This window comes from Hyaena hyaena, unplaced genomic scaffold, assembly GCF_003009895.1.
Source record: "Hyaena hyaena isolate Hyena2069 unplaced genomic scaffold, ASM300989v1 scaffold_546, whole genome shotgun sequence".
Taxonomy (NCBI): Eukaryota; Metazoa; Chordata; class Mammalia; order Carnivora; family Hyaenidae; genus Hyaena; species Hyaena hyaena.
In genome coordinates, this window is record NW_024081179.1 from 150,343 (window position 1) to 177,429 (window position 27,087).

The 27,087-nt window shown below is 39.0% G+C and overlaps 1 protein-coding gene across 6 annotated transcripts in view; it reads left to right on the forward strand.

Moving 5' to 3' along the window:
* Nucleotides 1–27,087, forward strand: part of MARK3 (microtubule affinity regulating kinase 3) — a 115,088-nt gene that overhangs the window by 8,604 nt on the left and 79,397 nt on the right. For all 6 annotated transcript variants that reach the window (XM_039255811.1, XM_039255813.1, XM_039255812.1 and 3 more), the window contains exon 2: nt 16,600–16,791. In XM_039255811.1, the coding sequence (XP_039111742.1) occupies nt 16,600–16,791 (192 nt within the window). The remainder of the gene's footprint in view (nt 1–16,599; nt 16,792–27,087) is intronic.

Genomic DNA, 27,087 nt, shown 5'->3' on the forward strand with positions numbered 1-27,087 from the left:
CATTTGCTCTTGGTTAAATCTATCACAACAGAAGGGACATGGACTTTTACCTTGTAATGGGAAGTGTGTCAAAGATGTCAAGGTCATGTTTTCAAAAACACTTAATAGTAACTCTGCATTTATAATCTGATCTAGCATTTTCGTGTGCGATTCGGATGCTATTTAACTTTTTTGTGCCCCAGTTACCTCATCTATAAGATGGAACTGGTAATAGTGATGACCTCATAGGGCTGTCACAACGATAAGGCCTCTGTGCACTGGCCTTCCTTCTTGGTCCTCATCTTCTACCTCTCCTCACTCACTACGCCCACAGACCTAAGGGTCTTCTTGCTGTTCGGTGAATGTTCCAAGGACACTCCAACCTCAGGGCCTTGACATTGCATTTCTCTTTGAACACCTTTCAGATATTCTCATGGCTAACTTTCTCACCTCCTCTTTTCAAATATCACCTCAGTGGCTTAATCACCTATGACTCTCCCAGTCTCCCTAACCCTGATCTAGTTTTTCTTTTCTCCATTGCAATTATTACCTTCTTACATATCATAATTACATATTTCTTCTGTTTATTTGTTTTGTCAGTTTCTTCTGGTATACTGAAAGCTCCACAAGAACAGAAATAATTTGTTTTGTTTACTTTACAACAAATACCTAGACTGTGCTTGTCATCAATTATAGAGATTCAACAAAATATTGAATTAGTGCTTAAATGAGACAGTATGTATGGGTAAAGCATTTAACACAGTCCTGATCTGTAAGTAACAGATAAATGTTAGCTGTTGTTAATGTTGATGGTCTTTTTACTGGTCTTCTCTCCTCTATCCCTGTGTCCTTAGCCTCTCCCCTCTGTACTTATTCCAGTGAGATCTTTTCCTTTTTAAAAACCTTAGACAGCTGGGGCGCCTGGGTGGCTTAGTCAGTTAAGCGTCCGACTTTCGCTTAGGTCATGATCTCGCGGTTCGTGGGTTCGGGCCCCGCGTTGGGCTCTGTGCTGACTGCCAGCCCAGAGCCTGGAGCCTGTTTCAGTCTGTGACTCCCTCTCTCTCTGACCCTCCCCTGCTCACGCTGTCTCTCTCTCTCCTAGAAATAAATAAAAAAAATATTAAAAAAAAAAACAAAAAAACCTTAGACAGCTTTCTTAAAGGGAGAATGTTGGATAGTGTCTGGGCTTGGAAGTGAGAGAGAAAGATAGGAGTGTAAGACCAGTTGAGGGAGTGATTCTGAAGACATGTCTTAGGTAGAGTGGACCGGATGTGGAACAAAAAAGAAGGAACAACAACAAAACATAAAAGAAGCTGAAATTTGGAGTTATGTGGATTATATACTTGTGGTTAAAACTAGCCTTCAAATATAAGTAATTTAATCAAGACCAAGTTAATTCACTCATCTGTGCCTCAGCTTTTAAAAATTTTATTTATTTCACTATTTTTTTAAAGATTGAGATGTAACTGACATATATAACCTCATATTGGTTTATTAGTTTCAGGTGTGCCACATGATTCACAATTTGTATTGATTATGTAAAGATCACCACAATAAGTATGATCAATGTCCATCACCACACATACTTCAAGTTTTTTTATTCTTGTGATGAGAATTTTAGGGTGTACTTTGTTAGCAATTTTCAAATCTACAATACAGTATTATTAACTAAAGCCACTATGCTGTATATTTTACTTTTTTTTAATCGCAAGGGAATAACACCATCTACTCAGGGTTGTTGTGATTGAAGAAAGTAACACTGATAGTGTGCTTCTTCAGTCCATGCCATATGACGAGTGTTCTGTAGATAGGTGTTAATTTTTTCTTAAGATAGCTTTTGTAGTGTCACTCTAAGAAACTTTTTGTAGTGTTACTCTTGATCCACCTTTCTAGCTTTGTTATTTCCACCTGCTCACCTATATAAACTTAATGCTCTAGCCAGAGAGTTCTGCTTGGCTATTTGTTTACCCAGCAATTTCACACCTGCTAGTTGCCAGATCCTGTGTTCTGAGAATACAGAGATGAGACTGTTCTTGCCCACAAGGAACTCCTAGTCAACTACTTTAGCGTAGGCATTAACTAAGCTAAGGTTTGGGGATGGAAAGGGGGAAGCAAGGCAGAAAGGACTGCCTAGTCGAGAACATAAGGATAAATTGTCAGCCCAAGGAACTGAAGCGTTCCCCCCACCCCGCCTCCCTCCAGTGTTAGTGACCCATGAAGTGAGAGAGTTTTGAGAGATGAAAGTGGTTCGACGTGCAGGTTGCGGGTTGGGAGGGCATTTCCCCAATCCCCTGTTTTCCTAGGTTTCCTTGTGATAGGCCTGACTTGAAATAACCTTTGTCTTCTGGTAGAACTCTGCTACTTATCCTTTAAAGGCTGTCCCTTCATCTCTAAGATACCTTTTTTCCCTGCATCCCACTCAAATGTGATTACCTCCTTGGAGTGTTTAGCACCACATTATCCCACACGGTAGCTACTGGACACGTGTGGCTACTGACCACTTGAAATGCGCCTCTGTAAGGACAAAATATATATAAATTTCAAAGACAGTATGAAAAAAAGAATATGCTCTAAATCTTTTATGTTATATGTTGAAATATTTGAGATATTGGGTTAAGCAAATTATTGATGTTTTTTAGTGTTTCTACTAGAAAATTGAGAATCAAATACATAGCTCACATTATATGTACCAGATGGCACTTAGAATACCTACTCTCTGATTTTCTCAGTGGTGTGGGGATTGCCATTTGTGTTAGTTATTATGCCCCATGTTAGCTCCTTAGCTAGGTTAGGAGTACCTTGAAAGTTTGGCACCATACTTTATTTCATCATTTTGTAGTGCCTGGCACTTAATAGTTACTTAGGGCTGCCTGGGTGGCTTAGTCGGTTAAGCATCTGACTTCAGCTCAGGTCATGATCTCATGGTTCATGGGTTGGAGCCCCACATCTGGCTCTGTGCTGACAGCTAGCTCAGAGGCTGGAGGCTGCTTCGGATTCTGTATCTCCCTCTCTCTGACCCTCCCCTGCTCGCACTGTCTGTCTCTTTCAGAAATAAATAAAAAAAACATTTTAAAAAAAGTTGCTTAGCCTATAGTTAACTGGTCAAAAGCTACTGAGTGCAAGTTTTCTTTAGCCACAATTTATTTGTGCCTGTAGTCCTTTTGGGCATTAGACAAGTAAATTATTTTTAGTCTGTTTCATTTTTATGATAGTTTTATCTGTTAACAGCAATAATAATGTTTTATTAAAAATGAAACCAATTTCACTGAATTTATGGATATAAAGAGCAATAGTTTCCCATTTCTGTTCATATTAGAAACTTTTTTATAAACTCAGCTGCAAAAAGTCACATTATCTTTTTGTTTTTTTTAATGTTTATTTTCGAGAGAGAGACCGAGTGTGCACAGGGGAGGGGCAGAGAAAGAGAGGAAGACACAGAATCTGAAGCAGGCTCAGGCTCTGAGCTGTCAGCACAGAGCCCAATGTAGGGTTCAAAATCCTGTACCGTAAGATCATGACCTGAGCTGAAGTCAGACACTTAACCGGCTGAGTCACCCACTTGCCCCCACATTATCTTTATAGGTCAGTGTGAAGCCCTTCTCTTGTTTTATTTATTCTTGTTAATCATTTCACATACCCTTCCAAGAGTGACTGTGGGTTTTTTTGTTTAATATGATGTATTGTGTGTACACGTATGTGCTCTTACAAAGTATACATTTGGCACCTCATGTAAATACTGTATCTGCCTCATCTATGAGTCTAGTCTGTTTTTGACCACTGCTTAGTAGGCTGTGGGATGCATCTATCTACCATACTTGACCTGTCTGCTCAACAGGATTAGACATTCCACCTCCTGCAGCCCCCAAAATACTACTGTGAATATCTTCATTCATGTCCCGTATGGAGCTGTGTAAGACTTTCTTGGGGTAGCTGGGAGTGGACTTGCTCTTTCACAGGACATACAGGTAGGTCCAGAACTTGTCCTTCTGGGTGGCTAACTCAGTCCACACTCCTGCCAGTAGTTCATGGTATCCCTGGTCCCTGCCAACATTTAGCATTATCCAGCTTTAATTTTTTTTTACCAGCCTGTTAAGTATAATGTAATATCTTATTGTAAAATTGTATTTCTCTTTGATTTCTATTGGCTCTATATATACTTTGGCTTTTGGGGCTGTTTTTCCTTTGTCCATTTTTCTTTTGAGTTGTCTTTTTCTTGTTGATTCTTAGGTATTCTTGACTTTCTAGATGTTAATCTGATATAGGTTGTAGACATTACACTATCTTCTGTCATCTTTCTATAATACCCTTCATTGAACAAATTGCTAATTTTGGTGTAACCAACATAAACTTTGCCTTGTGTTTGTGCTTGTGAAGTTTTACTTAAATACCTGGATCACAAAGATATTCTCTTATATTTCATTTATTAACCTTTTATCATTTTACCTTTCACGTGTATGTTTTTAATCCCTTGCGACATAGCCTGTCTTTGGTAGGGATCTAGTTTCATCCCCCCCCCCCCCCCAATAGGCTGGTGAGGTGAACTGGTTTTCCCATAGCTGTCTTCTCTGCAATCTGTCCTTTCCCCTCTGGTTTATTGGGCCCCTTTCATTGTATCTTAAGGTTCCCATGTACTCATGTCATTTAGCTGGTGCATAGGTCTGTTTTTCCATTGTGCCCATACCCCGTAGGTTTTCTGTTCTTTTTAATTACTGTGGTTTCACAGTCTATCTTAATCTTCTTAATCTGTATATCTATTTATATATCTTATCTATTGAACTTTTTTACTTTGAAATAATTTTAGACTTAAATAAAAATTGCCAAAGTAATACAGAGTTCATGTATGGTTTCACTCAGATTCCCCCAATGTTAACTTCATAACCACAGTTCAGTTATGAAAGCCAGAAAATTTATATTGGTCTGATACTGTTGTTGATGATGATGATTACAGAATTTACTTGAATTTTCACCAGTGTTTCTTCAAGGTTCTTTTTCTCTTCTAGGGTCTAATCAGAGATCCCACATTGCATTTAGTTATTGTGTCTCCTTAGTCTTCTCCAGTTTGTTTGTTTGTTTGCTTGTTTGTTTTTAGTCTTCTCCAATTTGCAATGGTTCCTCTGTCTTTGTCTTGCACGCCCTTAACAGTTTTGATGAGTACTGGTCAGCTATTTTTTGATATCTTAATATAAGTTTGTCTGATGTTTTTTCACAGTTAAATTAAGGTTATGTATTTTTGATAAGAATACCACAGAAAAGATGTGTCTCTCTCAGTGCATGCTATCAAAGGGTACATGATAGAGATATATTTTGTTGTCCTTATGTTAACTAACTTAGATCACTTTTTGTTTCTGAGCCTTTTTTTTTTTAAACTCTTTTTTCAAGGCTGACCTGGCAATTACTCATCCATGTAAACTTCAGAGTAAGATTAAAATTACTAGAAAATTTTAAAAATTTTTACTTGGGCCACCTGGGTGGGTCAGTCGGTTTGAGCATCTGTCTGACTTTGGCTTAGGTCGTGATTTCATGGTTTGTGGGTTTGAGCCCTGAGTCTGGCTTTGTGTTGACCACGGAGCCACCTTCGGATTCTCTGTCTCCCTCTCTCTCTGCCCCTTCTTCTGCTTACACTCTCTCTCTCAAAATATATAAACATTAAAAAAAATACTTAACTACTGACTGGAAATTTTAATTGAAATTGCAGATTAATATGGGTAGAATTTATGGTTATCTATCCATGAACATGAAATTTCCATTTATTTGAATATCTTTTATGTCTTTGGTTATAAATGTAAAGCTTTCTTCAGAGAGCTTGTATGTTTTCTTGACTAAGGTAGTTTCTACTCGCTTTATAGTTTTTATTGATACGGTTATTTTTATTTATCTGGTTTTATTTATAAGGTTTTTTTTTTTTTTTTGTTAAATTTTGTGGCAGGTTACTGCCAGTGTAGAGAAATGTTGTAGTTTGATTTTGTATCTTGCCAAACTCTCATGAGTTCCAGTGGTATTTCTGATTCTGTTGGTTTGTAAGTAGATCATATCATCTGTAAACAGTGGCAGTTTTATCCCTTTCCTTCTGATTCTTACAACTTTTTTCTTAAAGTATTTGCTATAACTTTTAGTATTATGTTAAATAATGGTAGTGATAATAGGCAACTTTGTCTTGTTTCTGATTTTCAAGAAATGATTCTAAAGTTTCTCCATTAGTGTAATATTTGCTCTGAAGGTTTTTGGTCCATGATTTTTATCAAAGTAAGGAAGTCCTGTTCTGTTTGTTGTTTGCTACCAGTTTTTTAAATCACAAATTGTTCAATCTTATCAAATATTTTTTTCTGCAGTGAATGAAATGATTGCCCTGCTGCTTTCAAAAGTCAAATTTGATTTTATGAGTATTTCTAAGGTACAAAATACATGGGGGACAGCCCTTTATTGTTACAATTTAGCTTTGTAGATTTGTTTACATTTGAAAAGCCTGCCCTTGTGTTAAGGAGGTGGCTTGTTATTTTAAGAATTAGAAAGGATACATGGGCACCTCTTGTGTTTTACAAAAGGGACCAAGGTTTATTCAGGAAGAGTTGAAACATAGTGTAAAGTTGGTTTTTTTTAAACCTGATCTCCCCCCCCCCCCGCCCCAGTTTTATTGAGAAGTAATTGACATACCTCACTGTATAAGTTTAAGATATTAGTTTGATTTATGTCCGTTGATTTATGTCCATTGTAAAATGACTGCCACAGTATGTTCAGCTAACATCCATCTTCTCATACAGATTTAATAAAAAGAAAAAGAAGAAATTATTAAAGGAAAAAAATTTCTCCTTTTGATAAGAATTCTTAGGATTTACCCTCTTTTTTTTTTTTTAAAGTATTTACACTCTGAATGACTTTCCTGTATATCCTATAGCAGTGTTAGCAATAGCAACCATGATGTACATTATATCCCTAGTACTTATTTACCTTATAATTGCAAGTTTGTACCTTTTGACCTTCTTCCCCCAGATCCCCCTTCCCTACCCATATCTTCTGGAAACCATAATTCTGATCTCTTTTTCTTTGCGTTTGGGTTTGTTTTCTTGTTTTTGTTTTGCTTTTGGATTCCACATGTAAGTGAGATCATACAGTATTTGTCTTTTTCTGATTTATTTCACTTAGTATAATACCTTCCAAGATCTATCCATGTTGTTGCAAATGGTAGGATTTTCTTGTGTTTTTCTTTTCTTCTCTTTTTTCTTTTCTTTCTTTTCCTCCCTCCCCTCCCCTCCCCNCCCTCCCTCCCTCCCTCCCTCCCTCCCTCCCTCCCTCCCTCCCTCCCTCCCTTCCTTCCTTCCTTCCTTCCTTCCTTCCTTCCTTCCTTCCTTCCTTCCTTCCGTCCTTGAGAATCCCAAGCAGGCTCCATGCTTGGTGCAGAGTTAACCTAGGGCTCACTCCCGATAAACTGGGATCATGACCTGAGCCAACATAAAGAATTGGAGACTTAACTGACTGAGCCATGCAGTTACTCCTCCATTCATTTTTCTTATTGCGTCTTATATTAGTGTTGATAAAATCCTGTAACAGTTAGTAGTGCTTTGACTGAAAGTATCAAACTCTAACATAATGGCTTAACCAAATAGGGGTTTGCTTTTCTCACAAAAGAAATATACATAGTTTCTAGCTTTGGTTCAGCAGTATAATATTGGAGTTGGTGGTTTTATTTGTATTTAAATATATTTTTAATACTTTTTTTTAATGTTTGTTACTTTTGATTGAAGGGTAGGGACAGAGAGAGAGAGAGAGACGGGAAGAGAGAATCTCAAGCAGGCTCTGCACTGTCTCGCAAAAGCCCATCATGGGGCTGGATCCCACAGACCATAAGGTCACGACCTGAGCTGAAACCAAGAGTCTCAGGCACCCTGCCCCCACTCCCCCCCGATTTTATTTATTTTTGAGGGAGGGGCAGATAGAGAGGGGGACCGAAGATCCCAAGCCGGCTGCACACTGACAGCCACAGGTTGATGCAGTGCTCAAACTTCCCAACCTCAAGATCCTGACCTGAGCCAAAGTTGGATGCTCAACTGATTGAGCCACCCATGTGCCCCAGAGCTGGTGGTTTTTAAAAATACTATTGTCTTGGGGTGCCTGGGTGCCTCAGGCAGTTAAAGCTTCTTCTAATTCTTGATCTCAGCTCAGATGTTGATCTCAAGATAGTGAATTCAAGCCCCCGCATTGGGCTTTGTGTTGCTTGTGAAGCCTACTTAAAATGAAAACAAAAACTTTTGTCTTTTCTTTTATGTTTGAGACCTTTTGGCTGCAAGATAACTTCTACAACTTCAATTATGGTTGTATTGAAGGCAAGAGGAAGGAGGAAGGGACTGTACAGGTGTATCTGTTCCCCTTTGTGAGAAACAAAAGGTTTTCCCAAAACCCCCCCTTACCCCCCCCCCACCGTTATGCTTTCATTAATGAGCACTGGCCAGAACAAAGATGCTCAACTGACTGAGCCACCCAGGTGCCCCTAGCTGCAGAAACGTTTGAGGAAAACAAGTATTTAGTTGGTCTTGTTGCCTCACCAAATAGCCAGCCAGCTTTTCTTGTTGATGAAAAAGGGAGAAATGGATATTGAGTAGATAACTATAGTGATTACTCCATTCTCCAGGTATATTACCTGGAAATGTAAGTGTTCTGCAGTAAAGGTTTTAGTTTGCAAATGGACACTTTATGAATTTGTTAATAATCTCCTGTCTTTGTCTTACTTCTGATTATTTTCAGTAGCAGTGTACATATTCTAATTTTCATGGTGGATGAAGTGGTATCATCTCTACTCTATGGGAGAGAGAAGGTTCAGGACTCCTTTAAAGATTTAAATTTAATAGCTTAGTGTACCTGTTACATGCTTAGTGCTGCCACAAAATGTAATATGAGCACTGAAGAATTCTATAACATTTTTGTCCTCAGGTTGTTTACTGGCTCCTTCGGGAGGAAAAAAAAAACCCCTATGCATGAAATAATTGGCTACTAGTACAAGAATTCAGAATTATTTGTTTAATTCTTTAGTATAGCACGTTGAGTGCTATAAGATTAGAAACTTCTTTCTTTCTTAATGATTTTTTTAAGTTTATTTATTTTAAGAGAGGGAGAGGGGGAGAGAGAGAGAGAGAGAATGAATCCCAAGCAGGCTCCATGGTGTCAGTACAAAGCCTGACATGGGGCCTGAACTCATGAACTGAGCTTATGACCTGAGCTGAAACCAAGAGTTGGATGCTTAACTGACTGAGCTCCCCAGGCTCTCCTAGAAACAATTTTTCTTTAGGGCCATTGATAGAAGCATGGGCTGCATAAAATGAAGGGCAAGCAGAAGCACTACTAACTGTTACAGGCCCATATCAACACTAATGTAAGAAGCAGTAAGAACAATAAATGGGGAATGCATTCCATCTTATGTTATACATAATAGTTCTTCTTAAAAATGATCCAAAAGTAAGAACCGTGTAATTTAAATTATTATATAACCAAGACACAAATTAGAACATACCTTAGACATCCATACACCCTCCAAAAAAAAAAATCTTTAATTTTTTTTTTAACATAGTTAAATATGGTTCCAGGTTTGCTTTTGTATCTCTCTGGTAAAGCACAAACCTGAAATTTGAGAAGCCTACTTAAGAAATCAGGTTTAACTAGAAAAAGACACTACCAGAAAACTGTATGCCAGTATCCCTGATAATTTGTTTCTGTTTTGAGAGAAAAATTTTTTAAGTTAAACATATTAGATCCCCTCCCCCCAAATTTCTATTTAAATTCTAGTTAGTTATGGGGCACCTGGGTGGCTCAGTCGTTTTAGCGTCTCACTTTGGCTCAGGTCATGATCTCAGGGTTCATGGGTTCGAGCCCCGCGTCGTGCTCTGTGCTGACAGCTAGCTCAGAGCCTGGAGCCTGCTTCGGATTCTGTCTCCCTCTCTCTCTGACTCTCCCCTGCTCATGCTGTCTCTCTCTCTCTCAGAAATAAATAAAACATTTTTAAAAATTAAAAAAAAAATCTAGTTAGTTCACATGTAGTGCAGTATTGGTTTCCAGAGTAGAATTAAGTGATTCATCATTTACATATATCCCCCAGTGCTCATCACAAGTGCCTTCCTTAATACCTATCACTTGTTTAGCCTATTTACCACCCACCTTACTCCCATCAACCCTCAGGTTGTTTGCTCTGTTGTTAAAAGTCTCTAATGGTTTGCTTTCCTCTCTCTTTTTTCCCCCTTGCTATATATTCATGTATTTTGTTTCCTAAATTTCACATATGAGTGAAATCATGTGAGCCCTACGTGGGGCTCGTGAGTTTGTGACCTGAGTGGAAGTCGGAGGCTCAACCGATTGAGCCACCCAGGCACCCCAGGATTCATTCTTTTTGATTGCCAGGTTAGATTTGTTTATTTATTTGTTTATTTTAATTTTTTAAAATGTTTATTTTTACCTTAAAACTTTTTTTAACGTTTATTCATTCTTGAGAAACAGAGAAAGACAGAGCATGAACAGGGGAGGGGCAGAGAGAAGGGAAGACACAGAATCTGAAACAGGCTCAAGGCTCTGAGCTGTCAGCACAGAGCCCAGTGTGAGGCTTGAACTCACTAACTGTGAGATCATGACCTGAGCTGAAGTCTGGTGCTTCACTGACTGAGCCACCCAGGCGCCCCAATGTTTATTTTTGAGAGAGAGAGAGACAGTGCGTGTGTGGAAGAGTCAGAGAAAGAAGGAGACACAGAATCTGAAGCAGGCTCCAGGCTCTGAGCTGTCAGCACAGAGCCTGACAGAGGGCTCTAACTCATGAACTGTGAGATCATGACCTGAACTGAAGTTGGAGACTTAACCCACTGAGCCACCCAGGCGCCCCAGATTTATTTTTTTAAAGATTTTTAAGTAATCTCTACACACAACTTGGGGCTTGAACTCACAACCTGGAGATCAAGAGTTGCATTCTCTTCCCACTGAGCCAGGTGGGCACCCCTCCCCCTCCTTAGATTTTTTTAATTTAAGAACTTTATGTAAGGAAACATCAAACTACATATACTAAGTTTAACCCTATTGTAATTTAACAAACATCAGATATTTCGATCTTTTGTATGAGTTTATAATCTAATGGGGTGGCGCGCCTGGGTGGCTCAGTTGGTTGAGTGACCAACTTCGGCTCAGGTCATGACCTCACAGTTTGTCGGTTCGAGCCCCACATCGGGCTCTGTGCTGACAGCTCAGAGCCTGGAGCCTGCTTCAGATTCTGTGTCTTCCTCTCTCTCTCCGCCCCTCCCCAACTTGTGTTCTGTCTCTCTCTTTCTCAAAAATAAATAAAACATTAAAAAAAAAAACAAAAAAAAAATGGGGAAATGCAGGTTTCTTTCTGGTTTGTATTATTGTTTATTTGCTTGCTTGTGTATTAGTTTAGGTTGAATTATGCTGTAGTAACATACACAATCAAAATCTTAGTGATTTAACACAGTAAAAACCCTTGCTTAAACAGTTTGCTTCAGGGCTTTTTGGCTCCATGAAGATTGCTCTTCCTGTCCAGGATGATTTGGCCCTGTGGACTTCTGTCTTTGGGCAATGCTCAGGATTCAGGAAGGCAGAAAATGACTGAAGATAAGCACTGGCAAATAATGCTTTTGCTTGGGAATGGCATGTCATTTTCACTTGGAAGTCATTGGCTAAACTTAGGGACATGGCTGGGCCAACTCAAATGAGGGAAGAGGGTTTGAGTTTCTCTGTGAAATCAGTGAAATCCTCCACAAACTCAAAAGCAGAAGAGCTAATATGGTGGCTTATAGTATTGTGTACAACAAAGTAGCATAATATAGATACAAACAAAGTACCCCTGGAACCCAAAGGAGAAGAAAAAGAATCTGGTGAGATGCAGGAAGAGTCACCGGACGCTTCATAAAGATGGTGACAAGTGATCCAAACAAGGGGATGAGTTAGAATCTTAGGTTTGAAGAGAAGAAAGGGCATTCAAACCGAGGGACCGGACGATTCTAGAGAATACTAGATGATACAGCAAGAAAGGAGAAATGGATTAGATTACAGAGGACCCCGAATTCATTTAACATTCATCAACAAAGTATTGCACAGCTACCTGTGTCAGTCACTGCTCCCAAATTCTGGGAATATCTAATAATGAACAAAACAGACAAAAATCCTTTTCCTCCTGAAGGTTACATCTGGTGGATACCAAGGAGTTACTCTTTAATTATAAGTAGATTGCGGCGTAAGAGTAAGCAAAGTTACAAACATTGGATGCCTGTGAATCTTAAGATTCTTTCAATATTCCTATTTTATGTGTAATAGAAGACAGTTGACTTGGATGTAAGTTAATGTTTTCATTTAACTGTGCCTCTAGAAAACTTAATGTATGAAAAGCTGAATTTATGAATGTATAAAACATGTAAATTAGAAAATACTTGTATATTACAAAAGCTTTTTTAACCCAAATTTTGACCAATAGTATAGTTTTAATGACTTATTTTTGTTGTGTAAATAGTAAAACCACTTGATACATAGTTCGCGGGGACAGGACTTTGTTTTATGTCCTGTGGTGTTTCCAGTTCCCAAAACAGAGCCTGGCACATATATACATACGTAAAACCTACTGTGTCACGCAGTAAATATTTGAATGAACAGTAGAAAATTCTCTTTGGAAGGTAGAAAAGAGAAATCTGCCATAATAACCATCTAAGCACTACAGTGATTAGTATTTTGTTATTCTGTTGTCATTCTAATATTTATTTATTAAGTACCTGTTCTGTGCCAGCTATTGTTCAAGATTTAAGGAATAAAACAGGTTTTCATGAAACTAAAATCTAGTTTGGAAATAAACATATAATAAATATAGTTACCAAAATTCTTTTAAAACCACACTCTAGATGATGTACAAAATTTGCATCAGAAGAGGACATGCCTGTGTCAACAAGTGTACCTGCCCTGTGTCATAATACAAGCCCTTGTGTCACAACTTAGTTGCTGCTTTAGTTTTACTTTGTTTGTTTATTTGGGTTGGGGGAGAGAGAGAGAGACTGAGCAGGGCAGGGCAGGGGGAGAGGGAGTCAGAGAATCCAAAGCTGCTCTGCTCTGTTAGCACAAAGCCATACATGGGGCTCGAACCAATGAAATGTGAGATCTTGCTCTGAGCCGAAGTTAGACACTCAATGGACTGAGCTACCCACCCCTTTCTAGTTTTTTTTTTTTTCCTTTCTTTCTTTCTTTAAAAATTTTATTGGGGTGCCTGGGTGGCTTAGTCGGTTAGATGAGCAACTTTGGCTCAGGTGATGATCTCACGGTTCATGAATTCAAGCCTCACATCTGGCTCTGTGGTGACAGCTCAGATCTTAGAGTCACTTTGGATTGTCTCCCTTTCTGTCTGCCCCTTCTCCACTCACACTCTGTCTCTCAAAAAATAAACAAACATTAATGTCTTTTGTTTTTATTTTAGAGAGAGAACATGGGCAGGGGAGAGAGGCAGAAGGAGAGAGAAAAAGAATCTTTAAGCAGGTTTCAAGTGCTCAGCTGACTGAGCCACTCAGGCTCCCCTTTAGTTTTTTCTTTGATAAACAGATCCTCATTTATAAATAGGGTTTTCCCCCCAAAATTCTCATTTGGAAATTAGAATCCTTTTTGTTACAGGAACAGTGTTACAAATTGCTTAGATTTATAACTGGTTCATAAAAGCCTGTTTTACTTAGAATATCCAATTACAGTAAAAACATAGAGGGGTACCTGGGTGGCTCAGTCTGTTAGGTGTCTGACTCTTGATATTGGCTCAGGTTGTAATCTTGACATAGTGGGATCAAGCCCTGCATCGGCTCTGCACTGAAATGCCAAGCCTGCCTGGGATTCTCTCTCGTCTCTCTGCCCCTCCACTTTCACACACACTCACGGTCTCTAAATATTTTTTTTAAAAACATAGAGTTTGTTGTTCGCATGCACATTCACTGTTTCTTTCTCTCTTTAAGTAAATTTAAAAAAACAGAGATTGATGTTTGCATGCACTATTATGTGATAATTGAGTATAACAGAAGTGAACCTATCCTAAAACCTACATGAGGGAGAAATAATTTAATATGAGAAAGTAGTTTAATATGGAAGTTCTGAAAAAAAGACATCCTTGAAGACTTCAGAATCAGTGGCACAAATTTTTAAGCGTTCACTTTTTTTTTTTTAATGTTTATTTTTGAAAGAGAGAGAGAGACAGAGTTTGAACGGGTGAGGGTCAGAGAGAGAGGGAAACACAAAATCCGAAGCAGGCTCCAGGCTCTGAGCTATCAGCGCAGAGCCCAATGCAGGGCTCGAATCCACGAACTGTGAGATCATGACCTGAGCCGAAGTCGGATGCCTAACCAACTGAGCCACCCAGGCGCCCCTAAGCTTTCACTTTAAAGCACTTGTTTTTCCTTTTCCCTTCATACGTGTATTACAATGGAGTTTCTTATGTTTATCAGTTATATTTACCCTTGTTTTGATCTGCAGTTAATGAGAGAGCAAGAGAAAGAAGAGACATTTTCCTGGACAAAAAATTAGAAAAAAGAAAAGAACAGAGGAGATTGCAAGTGTTTGTATGAGTGTGGTGAGAGAGTAGTGCCCTGAAAGGCAGGCAGTGGGTCATGGCACCTCTTGAGCACATGTGGGGCAAAAGGAAGTGTGAGGCGGCTGGATACTTACACATAGAGAATTGTATACATTGGGCATTTGTGATTCTAGTACCTTTGTAGTTAATATGGTTAGAGGTGTGTATGACTCTTTTAGGGAGCATATTGAGTATTTCATCTAACAAATGTTTTTATTTTAATGCCAGTATAGTTAACAAATAGTGTGATATTAGTTGCAGGTGTACAATATAGTGATTCAGCAATTCCATACATCACCCAGTGCTCATCCCAACAGGTGCCCTCCTTCATCCCATCACTTACTTTACCCATCTCTAACCTACCTCCCCTCTGGTAACCATCAGTTTGTTCTCTATGGTTAAGTCTGTTTCTTGGGTTGCCTCTCTTTTTTTCCCCTTCTTTGCTCCTTTGTTTCTTAAGATCCACATGTGAGTGAAATCATATGGTTTATTTGTCTTTCTCTGACTTAATTTCGCTTAGCACTATACTGTCTACATCTGTGTTGTTGTAGATGGCAGGGTTTCATTCTTTTTTTTTTAATGGCTGAATAATATTCCTGAGTGTGTGTGTGTGTGTGTGTGTGTGTGTGTGTGTGTGTAGACATACATACATATACCATGTGTTTATCCATTCATCGATCAATGGACACTTGGGCTGCTTCTGTATCCTGACTCATTATAAACATCAGGATGCATGTATCCCTTCGAGTTAGTATTTTGTATCCTTTGGGTACCTATCCCTTAGTTCTATTGCTGAATCATAGGGTAGTTCTATTTTTAACTGTTTGAGGACCCACCATAGTCTTTTCCAGAGTGGATGCACCAGTTTGCATTCCCACAAACAGTGTAAGAGATTCCCCTTTCTCTGTATCCTCACCAGCATCTGTTGTTTCTTGGATTGTTGATTTTATCCATTCTGACAGGTGTAAGGTGATACTGCATTGTAGTTTTGATTTGTATTTCCCTGGTGAGAGTGATGGTGAGCATCTTTTCATGTATCTCTCAGCCAAGTGTATGTCTTTGGAGAAATGTCTGTGCATGTCTTCTCTCTTGTTTTTATTTAAAATTAAAACTTTTTTTTTTTTTTTTTTTTGAGAGAGACCGTGAGTGAAGGGGGAAGGGGCAGAGAAAGAGGGAGAATCTGAAGCAGTCTCTGCACTCTCAGCGCACGACCCATGCGGGGCTCGAACTCAGGAAACTCAATCATGACCTGAGCCAAAGACAAGAGTCTGGCGCTTAACCAACTAAGCCACCCAGACACCCCTTCTGCACATTTTAAAAAAACTGGATTATTTGGTTTTTGGGTGTTGAGTTTTATAAGTTCTTTATATATTTTCACATTAACTCTTTATCAGATATATCATTTGCAAGTATCTTCTCCCATTCCATAGGTTTTGTTGATTATATCCTTAGCTTTGCAGAAGTTTTTAAATTTGATGTAGTCCCAATAGTTTATTTTTACTTTTGTATCCCTTGCCTCAGGGGACCGATCTAGAAAAAAGTTGCTGTAGCCTGTGTCAGAGAAGTTACCGCCTGTGCTCTCTAGTCAGGCTGTTCCTTGAAAAACATTACTTGGTAGCATAGTGTAGAAAGAAATTGGGAATCCAGATTCTCTTTGGATTTCTCACTAAGTAGTGATGTGGCAATGAATAAATCACAGAAGTGTCCTGATCTGGTGAAAGATCATATTTGCTGGTGCATTTAATAGCTTATGGAAAAGTTACATTCTTTATGACTATAAGGCAGTCTTGTTACCCCTATTTTATGTTACAACCACATACAGAAAATATCCCATTTCGTTCTGAACACCCACTTTAACCCTTGATATTTTCCTTGTCAGCATTTGATTGTTTTCCTCATAAATTTATATCGTGGGCAAATTCCTTTAAAGTGCTAGATACATTAGGATTAAAATTAAAGCAGTGGTGTTTTGTTTCTTCAACTAGGGCCTCTTCAGACTTGGCAGGTACCATGTGTTCTCTCATTTCCTTATTTTCGTGTATGTTATATTGTAGCACACGTCACATGGAGATGGGCGACAAGAAGTTACCTCTCGCACTGGGCGCTCTGGAGCTCGGTGTAGAAACTCTATAGCTTCCTGTGCAGATGAACAACCTCACATCGGAAACTACAGACTGTTGAAAACAATCGGCAAGGGGAATTTTGCAAAAGTGAAATTGGCAAGACACATCCTTACAGGCAGAGAGGTAAATATTAAGTTTAATTTCTATTATGATACTTGCTCAGGTCCATGTGAGAGAGGAAGACAATGTATTTATATTACTTGAGCTAATTTTTAAGCTAATTAAATATTGTTTTTAAAAACAAGAAACTTATACTAATTATCTGGGAGTTCCTTTGCTTTCTCATTTCTTTAAATGCAGTATTACAATGAGTGTTCGATTGGCTTTTGCCAAAATGGGTATAGTGTTAACTGCCACCAGAATAATATTCTTTTGCCACCAGAATAAAAATTGTTTTGAACTTAATGTACAAACTCACAGTACTTGTAGGTCATTAGTGTTGTATGTTCTTATAGATTTTATGCTCAAGAAGTTTCTTCATTTCCCCAAAGAAACTTTTCTCATAGCTTAGGTTTGATTGGTTGTTGTACAGGAAGGCATATGCTTTCCTGACTTTTGTGGTGATTGGCTTTCTGCTCAACTGCATTCTGTATTTATCAAAAATACATCTGTTAAAACTCCTAAATTGACTCCCTCCTCATGTTCCACATGTGTAACACAGAACCTCTTTTGCTTCTTTGACTTCCTGCATTTAGGTCTCTGTGCTCTACCCTTTTGTGTAGCAACACTTCTTCTGGGAAGGAGTCGTTGATGGACTCCCTTTTCCCAGGTATGGGACTCAGGTTAAAATTCCTTATACTTCCCCTCAGCACACTTTACATTATATTGGAACTATTTGTTTACCCATCTTCCCCCTCTGGTCTTTAGGGCAGATAGCCATACTTAACACAGTGTTTGGCACAGAGTAGGTGCTTAGGAAATAAATATTGAATGATTGTAATGATGCTTTGAAGGAAGCTTTTTAAAGAAATGCTTTCCCTGTACCAGAGCCTCCTGATAGATGTGCCAAGACAGTGTTACAGGTGTGTCGTGGCCTTGATACCTGCAGCCCACCATGCCTTGGGCTGCTGGAGCAGGGCCATGGGCCAGTCATTCTGTCTGGAAGCAGCCTCTGTTTGCTGCAGCATGCCCTCCAATATTCTGCTTTCCGTGTGTGCTGGGAGTTGAAGAAGGCTGGAAGGATAGGTCCACACAGACTTGAACCAAAAGTTTGCCTCTTCACATTCCATCCCAATTTGGTGACAAATCCCTGGTCAGTACTCCTTGTTACTGACTGAGATCTCTGGGCTGCTCTTCCAGTCTGTGAACAGCATGAGCAGAGGGGCTTGCCTTGCTGTCCCTGAGCAGAGCTTTCTGAAACAAGGCAAGACTCTTGAGATTAGTCCCCACAATTCTAGGAGGTGGTTCTGCCAGTTTCCTCATGGGCAGACGGTGGGTTGGAAGAGGAATGGGCCAGGCCAGACAGACCCTCTCTCTTTTTCCTTAGCTGCGGTTAGGCCTACTCTATTTACATCTGGCAGGTTCTCCAGAAATGCTTGAATCTGACTAGCAGAGTGGCTTAATTTAAAAGATTTTTTTTCTTCTTCTTTTTTTTAACTTTGAATTAAACTATTTTACTCGTTTTTTTCCTTCTCTTGTAAGTATCACCCAGAATCACAGAAAATGTAACAATTATGTTTCTGTATTCTAGAAATTCATTATGTAGGAAGTGTAAGTTCCTTGAAATTTCTTTCCTCAAAAAGTATCACTCTCAGCAGTTTGGTGTAGATTCCCACAGTGTTTTATATAGATATTAACTTTTTGTTTATTTTAACAAAAAAGGACTCATGGATATAATGGTAACTTTCTTAGCAACAAACTTGAGGGCGTCTGAATCTTAGCTCTTAAAGACCTGACACATTCTGTCTTGTGTGTGTATGTTGGTACCATGGTTTATCCCTGTGAGCCGGTAGTGAGTGGTTTCAGATTTTTTGCTACTGTATAAACATATGCAGTGAAAGTTCCTTAACATAACTCTCTACTCTGCTTAAGTGTTTCTGTAGGATAAATTCCTACAAGTGGATATCTGGGGTCAAAAAAGGATGAATATTTGATATTGTAATAGGTACTGCTAAATTGCTTTTGAGAAAATTTTATAGTATTTTATTATCATCAAACTGAGAGTATCCATTTTTCTGCAGCCTTACTAGTACCACATAGATCATTTTTATCTGATGGACAAAAAAATGTATTTTTTTGAAAGTTGCTTTTTGGTAACAGATTGATGATATTTTCATATATTTTTGTCATTCATATTTTCTTTTAAAATAAGTTTCCTATTTGTGTCCTTTATCCATTTTCTTTTCTCTTTTAAATCTTAATGATTTAAACCCATTATGTGTTTCATACATCAGTCTGATCTGTCTGGGTTTCATGTCTAATCTGGGTTTCGTGACTTGGTAAGAAAGGTTTACTTACTTTGTCCCAAGATTTTAAAAAATGGTTCTGTATCTTCTTCAAATACTTCTGTGGTCCCCATTTGAATGTTTAATTCATTTGGTATATATTTTGGGGGATTGATACGAAATGTAAGGATTTAACTTTTCTTCTCCCCCTATGTGGTTTATCATTTGTCCTGGGATCATCTGTTCTTTTCCCCAGTTGAAGATACCTGCTTGTCACTTACCAGATCCTCATATATGTCTTTTGTCACCATCCATGCTGTGGTGATTTTATTATGGCAGCTTTGTGTTGTACATTTTGATGTTTTAGGGTAGGTTAAGTGCTCTGCAGATTATTCTTATTTTAAAAAAACTTCATACCTCTTCTTGCCATTTACTGTGTTAAATTAACTTTAGAATCAAGATGCCATGTTCCAAAAATAGTCTTAGTGGAAACTCTGTAAGATCAATTTTTTTTCCTATAAAAGATTTGTAAGATCAATTTTGATAGGAATTAGTTGAATTTATAAACTGATCTTAGGGAAATTTGCTATTTTGATGATACCAAGTCTTTCTGTATAGGAATATGAAAGGTGTCTCACTTTTGTTCTCAGGGTTTGTAATTTTCTTCATCTAAGTTTCGCATAATTTTTTTTCGAAGGGGTTACAGATAAATTTTGTTGAGTAGGTGAATAGTTTAACATAATTCCTAAGTTCATTCCAAGGTATTTTAATATTTTTGTTGCTGTTGTGAATGGAATTTTTTCCTTAGTTTTTATGAGAATGCTGTAACATTTGTATAATATCTTGTATCTGGGCACCTTTTGACTCTCATTTTGGACGTCAAAATTAAGCAAGTTTTTGCTGTTTTTTAAATTACATATCCTTTTTCCTTTGACGTAGTCCTCTGAATTGTAAGAGTAAAGATTCATGTTGCCATCATGTAATGAAGATATAGAAGGGTAGCTACAGGGAGCTCTCAGGCCAAACTGTTTTTTAAAGGATGGGTAAAATACCAACATGTTTGTTAATGGGGATAATCAGACAGAAAGGGAAAATGGTGCTATCAGAGAGAGTTTGAGTGAATGAGAGAGGATGGTGGAGGAATTGGCCTTGATGTGGACAGTTGTTCCATTGAAACAGAAGAAAGGTAGAGGGTGCTGGTGTGGGTGTGTGTGAGGGGCTCTTTATGGTGCTGTGGGAGCCTGTGGAAGTTTTCTTCTCATCGCAGCTATTTTTTCAGTAAAATGGAAAGCAAGATCATCAGCTAAGAGTGTGATTATCAAGGAGACAGGAGGTGTTAAACATGTGAGAGGTTCGTAATTACCAGGCAAGCAAGAGAATGAGCGACTAGAAGAATGTAGTTGAATTGCCAAGCGGCCTTAAGGCTTCCCTGAGGTTAATGATCATGGATTTAAAGTGGGGATAGGCAGCGGGGCTGGAAATCACTCTTCAGCAACATCCAGGTACCCAGACACAGGCCTGGCATTTGTAGTTGGTTGGGGTTTTTGTCACAGTAAGTGTAGTGAATTGGGAACAAAGCAAGGGCATAGCATTGATTTGGAGTATCTAAAGGAGTGGTTACAATGAAGACTACAGATTTGAATAGGAAATAACTCGAGAGGGAAGATAATCCATAAGAAGGTGGTGGGACCAGTGGATTATGGATCCTGGTGAGTTCAAATAGTTATTGAAGTTCTAATTTTTTATAAGTTTGTTTATTTATTTTGAGAGAGACAGAGACTGCATAAGTGGGGGAGGGGCAGAGGGAGAGGGAGAGAATCCCAAGCAGGTTCTCCACTACTAGTGCAAAGCCAGATATAGGGTATGAAGTCACGAAGCCGTGAGATCATGACCTGAGCTGAAACTGAGAGTCAGATGCTTAACCGACTGAACCACTCGGGTGTTCTAGATTGAGTGTGTGGGAATGATAGAGGAGGTGATTACAAAGTGAGAAACTCAAAATTAAGGTCGTAAAGAGTTTTCAGATCTTGGTAGTTGCCGAGGTTAGAGTGTGACAATGTAAGTGGCATGCGTTTGTGACTTTTTCTTCCCCTCTAGAAGCTTTTTATACTCTTCACATTTATCCTTGCTGTTCAGAAATTTCAGTGAAGTACCAAGGAGTTGGTCTTCGTTCATTGTTCTTGGGTGCTCATTGGACCCTTTCAGTTTGTCTCATTTATTATTTAAACGTCTTTATTTTGTAGTTCTTATTAATCAGAGACTGGAACTCTTGGAAAAGAACTTTGTTTTTTTGTTTTTTTGAAAAAAATGTTCTCCATCTGTTTCTATTTTATTTTCTGGGGGATGTCTTTAATTTCATTTTCCCATCTTTCTGTTAAATTTGTGCGTGTGTGTGTGTTTGTGTCCCTATGTATGTATGTCCTCCCCTTCCTTCCAGCTCGCTCTTGTGCACTGATTATTTGTCTGTATAGCATCTAGTTCTGGGATCATGAATGCTGTTTCTTCTGTTAACTCCCTGTGAGGATAGTAAAGGCTTTCCTCTTTTTTGTTTTCGTTTTTAATAGATTTTGCTCCCTGCACTGTTTCTCTTTTCTTTGGGATTCTTCCTTGGTAACTGACTTTCATACAGAGACTTTCTTTGGAATCTGGTAATCTGTGGTTATCTGTTTGTATTTAAGTTGGAGCCCTCAGAAGCGGATCAGAAGCCGGGTTTGCATGCATAGGATGTTTGACCTCAGAGCTTTCCTCTTGGAAGTTGGTGCTTTTATTGGAGGACCCCAGATATCTGTGTCTTTAGATTTTTTTTCTTGGGGCCGTTCCGTTTCTTTCTTCCTTTCTTCCTTTCTTCCTTCCTTCCTTCCTTCCTTCCTTCCTTCCTTCCTTCCTTCCTTCCTTCCTTTCTTTCATGTTTTTATTTATTTTAGAGAGAGAGAGAGAGAGAGACAGCATGAGCAGGGGAGGGTCAGAGAGAGAGGGAGATACAGAATCTGAAGCAGGCTCCAGGCTCTGAGCTAGCTGTTAGCACAGAGCCCGACGCGGGGCTCGAACCCACGAACTGTGAGATTGTGACCTGAGCCAAAGTTGGACGCTTAATCGACTGAGCCACCCAGGTGCCCCATTTCGTTTCTTTAGATAAGAATCCTCTATTCTGCCTGGGAGGAACTGGTGGTCCCAACCTTCAGTGGCAGTGTGACCATTTCCCTTTTCATCTCCATGCCTCATTCCTGTCCTCTGCTGGGTCCATTGACCTTGACTTGAGTCCAGAACCTCATCATCTTCTCCACAGAATAAATTTTCAGTCTCTAAAGAACCAGTGGTTTCGGAAAAAAAAAAAAGTGAAAGGAACCAGTGGTTATTGGCTGGGTTGGGGAGCAGATTTTGACTTTGTGTATACAGACTTTTGACCTTGCAATTAGCCCAGTAGCTCCAATGTGGCTTGTGGTTTCTCAGAACCTCCCAAGTTTGGAGGCCTCTGGGCAATCATGTTGTTTCTGGTTATAGTTTTCTCTGTTCTCTTTCAGAAAATTATTGAACTGTCTTTCCCACTGTTGTCTTCTCAGCTTGTTACTGTGCAGTTTTGCCTGCGTGTCTTGACTGTTGCTAACCTGCTTACACCTGTGTCCTGCCTCCTGCACTGGAGGAGACACCAGAGAGCCGTAGGGAAACTGGGTCTGGAGCCTCGTTTACCATTTGTCATTATCGTAAGAATGATGAGACCATAGTTCTTCCACCTGATATGTGCTCACCTTCTTGAGACTTTAGATAAATGGTGATATATTTTAGTCCCAACTTTTTGTGTGGGTGAAGGTAGTCTTCAGAGAGTTGGGAGATAAGAGAGGAAAAAATGCCACAGTGACCATATTCTGAATGCCATTTTTATTTTTGTATATTCTCCAATTTATATGCATGTTTTTTCAACATATTTTTGGTCATAACTTTGTATCCTGGTTTTTGTCTCTCAGAATTTCATCCAGAGCCATTTTCCAGGCCTCCGCATGGTCCTGTCAGTTGGGTTAGTCTAGGCTGTGCGTGGCTGCGCTGAGAGCCGCGGTCTTCCTGCTCCTTGGGCCTCGGGTCGCCTTTAAACCTCTAAATGTGAGGACTCCCCAGAAGTCTTTGTTTGTTACCTGGGTTATATATATTGATATTTACTGTACTAGAAGTTAACACTAAAAAAATTAAAATATTAATTTAAAGTAATAACAGACCCATTACATTTAATATAAATAACATTTTTATGAAAAAAGACCCTGTTGTCCAATACTAATTATTGAGAAGAGTGACATTGTTTTAATTTTTTGCAAATCTCTTTAGTATCTGGCTTAATAGAAGGTAGCTGGATTTTTCATATATTCTTCTGCATTCAGATTTTGTCAGTATACTGTTTTGGTTCAAGTTTATGAAGAAAATCTAGCCTCATACAGAAACTATAACTAAAAAAAAGAGGATATATCTTAATTCCTCTTCCAGATGATTGCAAATACTGTTCTTTGATACTGTGCTAAAACTCAGCAGGTAGGAATTTGGTGGCAGGAGGGGGCATGATTAATTGAACATTTATTGAAAACAACTATAGTGACTGTCATAAAGTGTTAATACCCAGAACAATTTGCTTTAGTTGGAACTTAATAGTAGTAGATATAGAAGCAAGCAGAGGGCAAAAGAGAGTCTACTATTCCAATAACAGATAGAACTAAAAAGTATAAAAATGATCATCTTGGTTTTAGTACAGTCTGGAGGTGGAGTATTTATAGTTGGTGTGCAGAAAAAGAGAAAAACCTCACTTAACCCGTTTGTACAAATTAAAAATCATTTAATCACACAATTGTTACACTTTTTAAATTATATTTTACTATAAAATATAACAGAACTACCATTTTAACTGTACAGGTCAGTGGGATTAAGTACAATTGCATTGTTGTGTAACCATCACCACTACGCATCTCTGGGACAGATACAGTTGATCTTTCTTATTTGCAAATTCCATATTTGCAAATTCACCTACTCACTACAATTTGTTTGTCATTCCAGAATCAATACTTGTGGTGCTTTTGCAGTATTTGTGGACATGCACAAAGCATCAGAAAGTTTGAATTGCCCAATGTGTGCATCCCCAGCTGAGCTCCAACAAGGTGATGATTCTCTGCCTTGTTTCAGCTTTCATACTATAAACAAATGCTCTTTTTGTGGTCAGTGTAGTCCATGTATTTTGCATTTTTGTGCTTTTTGTTGTCAATTTTTGCTGTTTAAAATGGCCCTCAACATCTGGGCTGAAGTACTAGCCAGTGTTTTGTGTTTGTTTTTGTTTTTGCTTTTTAAGTTTATTTTCGGAGAGAGAGAGTGAGCAGGCACATAAATAGGGAAGGGTCAGAGAGAGAGAGAGAATCCCAAGCAAGCTCTGTAGTATCAGTGCAGAGACCAATGCAAGATTTGAACTCACAAACCGCGAGATTATGACCTGAGCCAAAGTTGGATGCTTGAAGTTGGATGCTTAACCGAGGGAGCCCCCCAGTTGCCCCCCAGCCAGTGTTTGTAAGTGCACGGCTGTGCTGTGCCTGATGAGAAAACACATTTGTTAGATAAGCCCCAGTCAGATGTGAACTAGGTTCTGCTGTTGGCTGAGAATTCAATGTTAACAAATCAATGATGTGTAGTAAATAAGTTGTCCTTAAAAAAGAAACACACATAAAACAAGGCTATGTATTGATCAGTTGATGAAAATTTTTATGATCAGGGTCCCAAAGGAGCCTAACCTCATATCCTCTAGGAACAGTGCTTCGGTATTTGCTGATTCAGTGTTCACGGTGGCTTTATAGAATGTAATTACCATACCCAACAACAATCAGTGGTCTCTGTTTTTGAAAGAGAAGACTCAGTTACCTGGTGTTTTCCCTGAACAGATATATGGAGGAGGGTATTAGGAAAAGTCATAGGCTTTCCTTGTATACCTGATGATTTTTGAATACCGCTAATGTTTTTAAGAGGGGAGCGCTAGGAAGCAAATTGAGAGCCATCTCCATAGGATGGGGTTTATGGAAGCTGCTGGTCAGTTGCCCGACCTAGCTTCTGGTAGCCGCTAGGAAAGTTGCTCTTATGTAGCCTGGGACCTTTCACATAACACAGAGTGATTTTTCTCAGTTGAAGGTTTTCATGGATTGTGCCCTTCTTTGAGCACACTCTAGGCTTGTGTGCACCCGGCTACATGTGCTTCAGATTTTTATCTTCCAGAAATCGTTTAAAGTCACTTGTCTACTGATGGTACCTCTCTCATTCTCTTTGCCATTATTTGTCATTCTGTATTTTTTAGTTGGGCCATCAGCTGGGAGAAGAGAGATGATAGTATGCCATCTGTAACCAAATGTCCTTATTATGGTTATGAAAAACCTTTTCATTTAGTTTTTTTTTTTCCTTAAGTTTCTTTATGGGGGGGGGGAGGGTCAGAGAGAGAGGGAGAGAGAGAATCCCAAGCTGAAAGCACAGAGCCCACTGCAGGGCTTGAACTCACAAACCATGAGATCATGACCTGAGCAAAAATCAAGAGTCATCTGCTGGGGCACCTGGGTGGCTTAGTCGGTTAAGCGTCCGACTTTCGCTTGGGTCATGATCTCGCAGTTCGTGGGTTCGAGCCCTGCATCGGGCTCTGTGCTGACTGCCGGCTCAGAGCCTGGAGCCTGTTTCAGTCTGTGACTCCCTCTCTCTCTGACCCTCCCCCGCTCACGCTGTCTCTCTCTCTCTCTCTCCTAGAAATAAATAAAACATTAAAAAAATATATATATAAAAAAATCAAGAGTCAGCTGCTTAACTGACTGAGCCACCCAGGTGCCCTACATTTACTTATTTATTCAAGTTATATATTATGCAGTCTAAAGACTACAGGCTTATTTTTAAAGTGCCCCTTGATTACATTCCCTTATCTTCCAAGATAGCCACTTTTTAGTCTTTTTTTTTTTTTTTAATTTTTTTTTTATTTCTAGGAGAGAGAGAGACAGCGTGACCAGGGGAGGGTCAGAGAGAGAGGGAGTCACAGACTGAAACAGGCTCCAGACTCTGAGCTGGCAGTCAGCACAGAGCCCGACGCGGGGCTCGAACCCACGAACCGCGAGATCATGACCTAAGCGAAAGTCGGACGCTTAACCGACTAAGCCACCCAGGCACCCCTACTTTTTAGTCTTTTAAACATTCTTTTTTTTAGTTTTATTTTTAATTCCAGGTTTTTTTAAAAATTTTAATGTTTTATTTATTTCTGAGAGAGAGAGCGAGCGTGAGCAGGGGAGGGGCAGCGAGAGAGGGAGATATAGAATCTGAAACAGGCTCCAGGTTCTGAGCTAGCTGTCAGCACTGATGCAGGGCTTGAACCCATGAACTGTGAGATCATGACCTGAGCCGAAGTCGGACGCTTAACTGACTGAGCCACCCAGGTGCCCCTAATTCCACTGTTTTTTAAATACAGTGTTACATTAGTTTCAGGTATACAATATAAATGGATTCTTTAGGTTTTACTTTTATATCTTTAACATGCTTTTATTCTTTAAAAATTATTTTTATTGAAGTATAGTTGACACAGCATGCTCTTATTTTTCAATTTTAAACATTATCTACTGTTTTTTCCATTATAGTTATTTAAGAGTCGTGATTGACTTAAAAAAAAATAAACTTCTTTATTGAAATATACATCCAGAAAAAGTGCCCACATTATAAGTATACACCTTGATGAATTAGCACAAAGTAAACACATTTGTATAACCATGACCCAGGGCAAAACTATACTATGGCTTGAACCCCAGAAGCTTCCCTTCTATCTTCTCATCACCTGTCTGCCCTTCCCCTGCAAGGTAACCACTGTCCTAACTTCTAACTCTGTAGATCATTTTTTTTTTTTAAACATATTAATGGAATCATATGGTACATATTATTTTGTGTTTGTCTTTTTCACTGCACTTTATGTTTGTGACATTCTTCCATGTGTTGTGCATTATGTTTTAATTTGGAGTTTTATTTTGTAACCAAGTATTGTAGTTGTTTGGCTTGGTGTCCA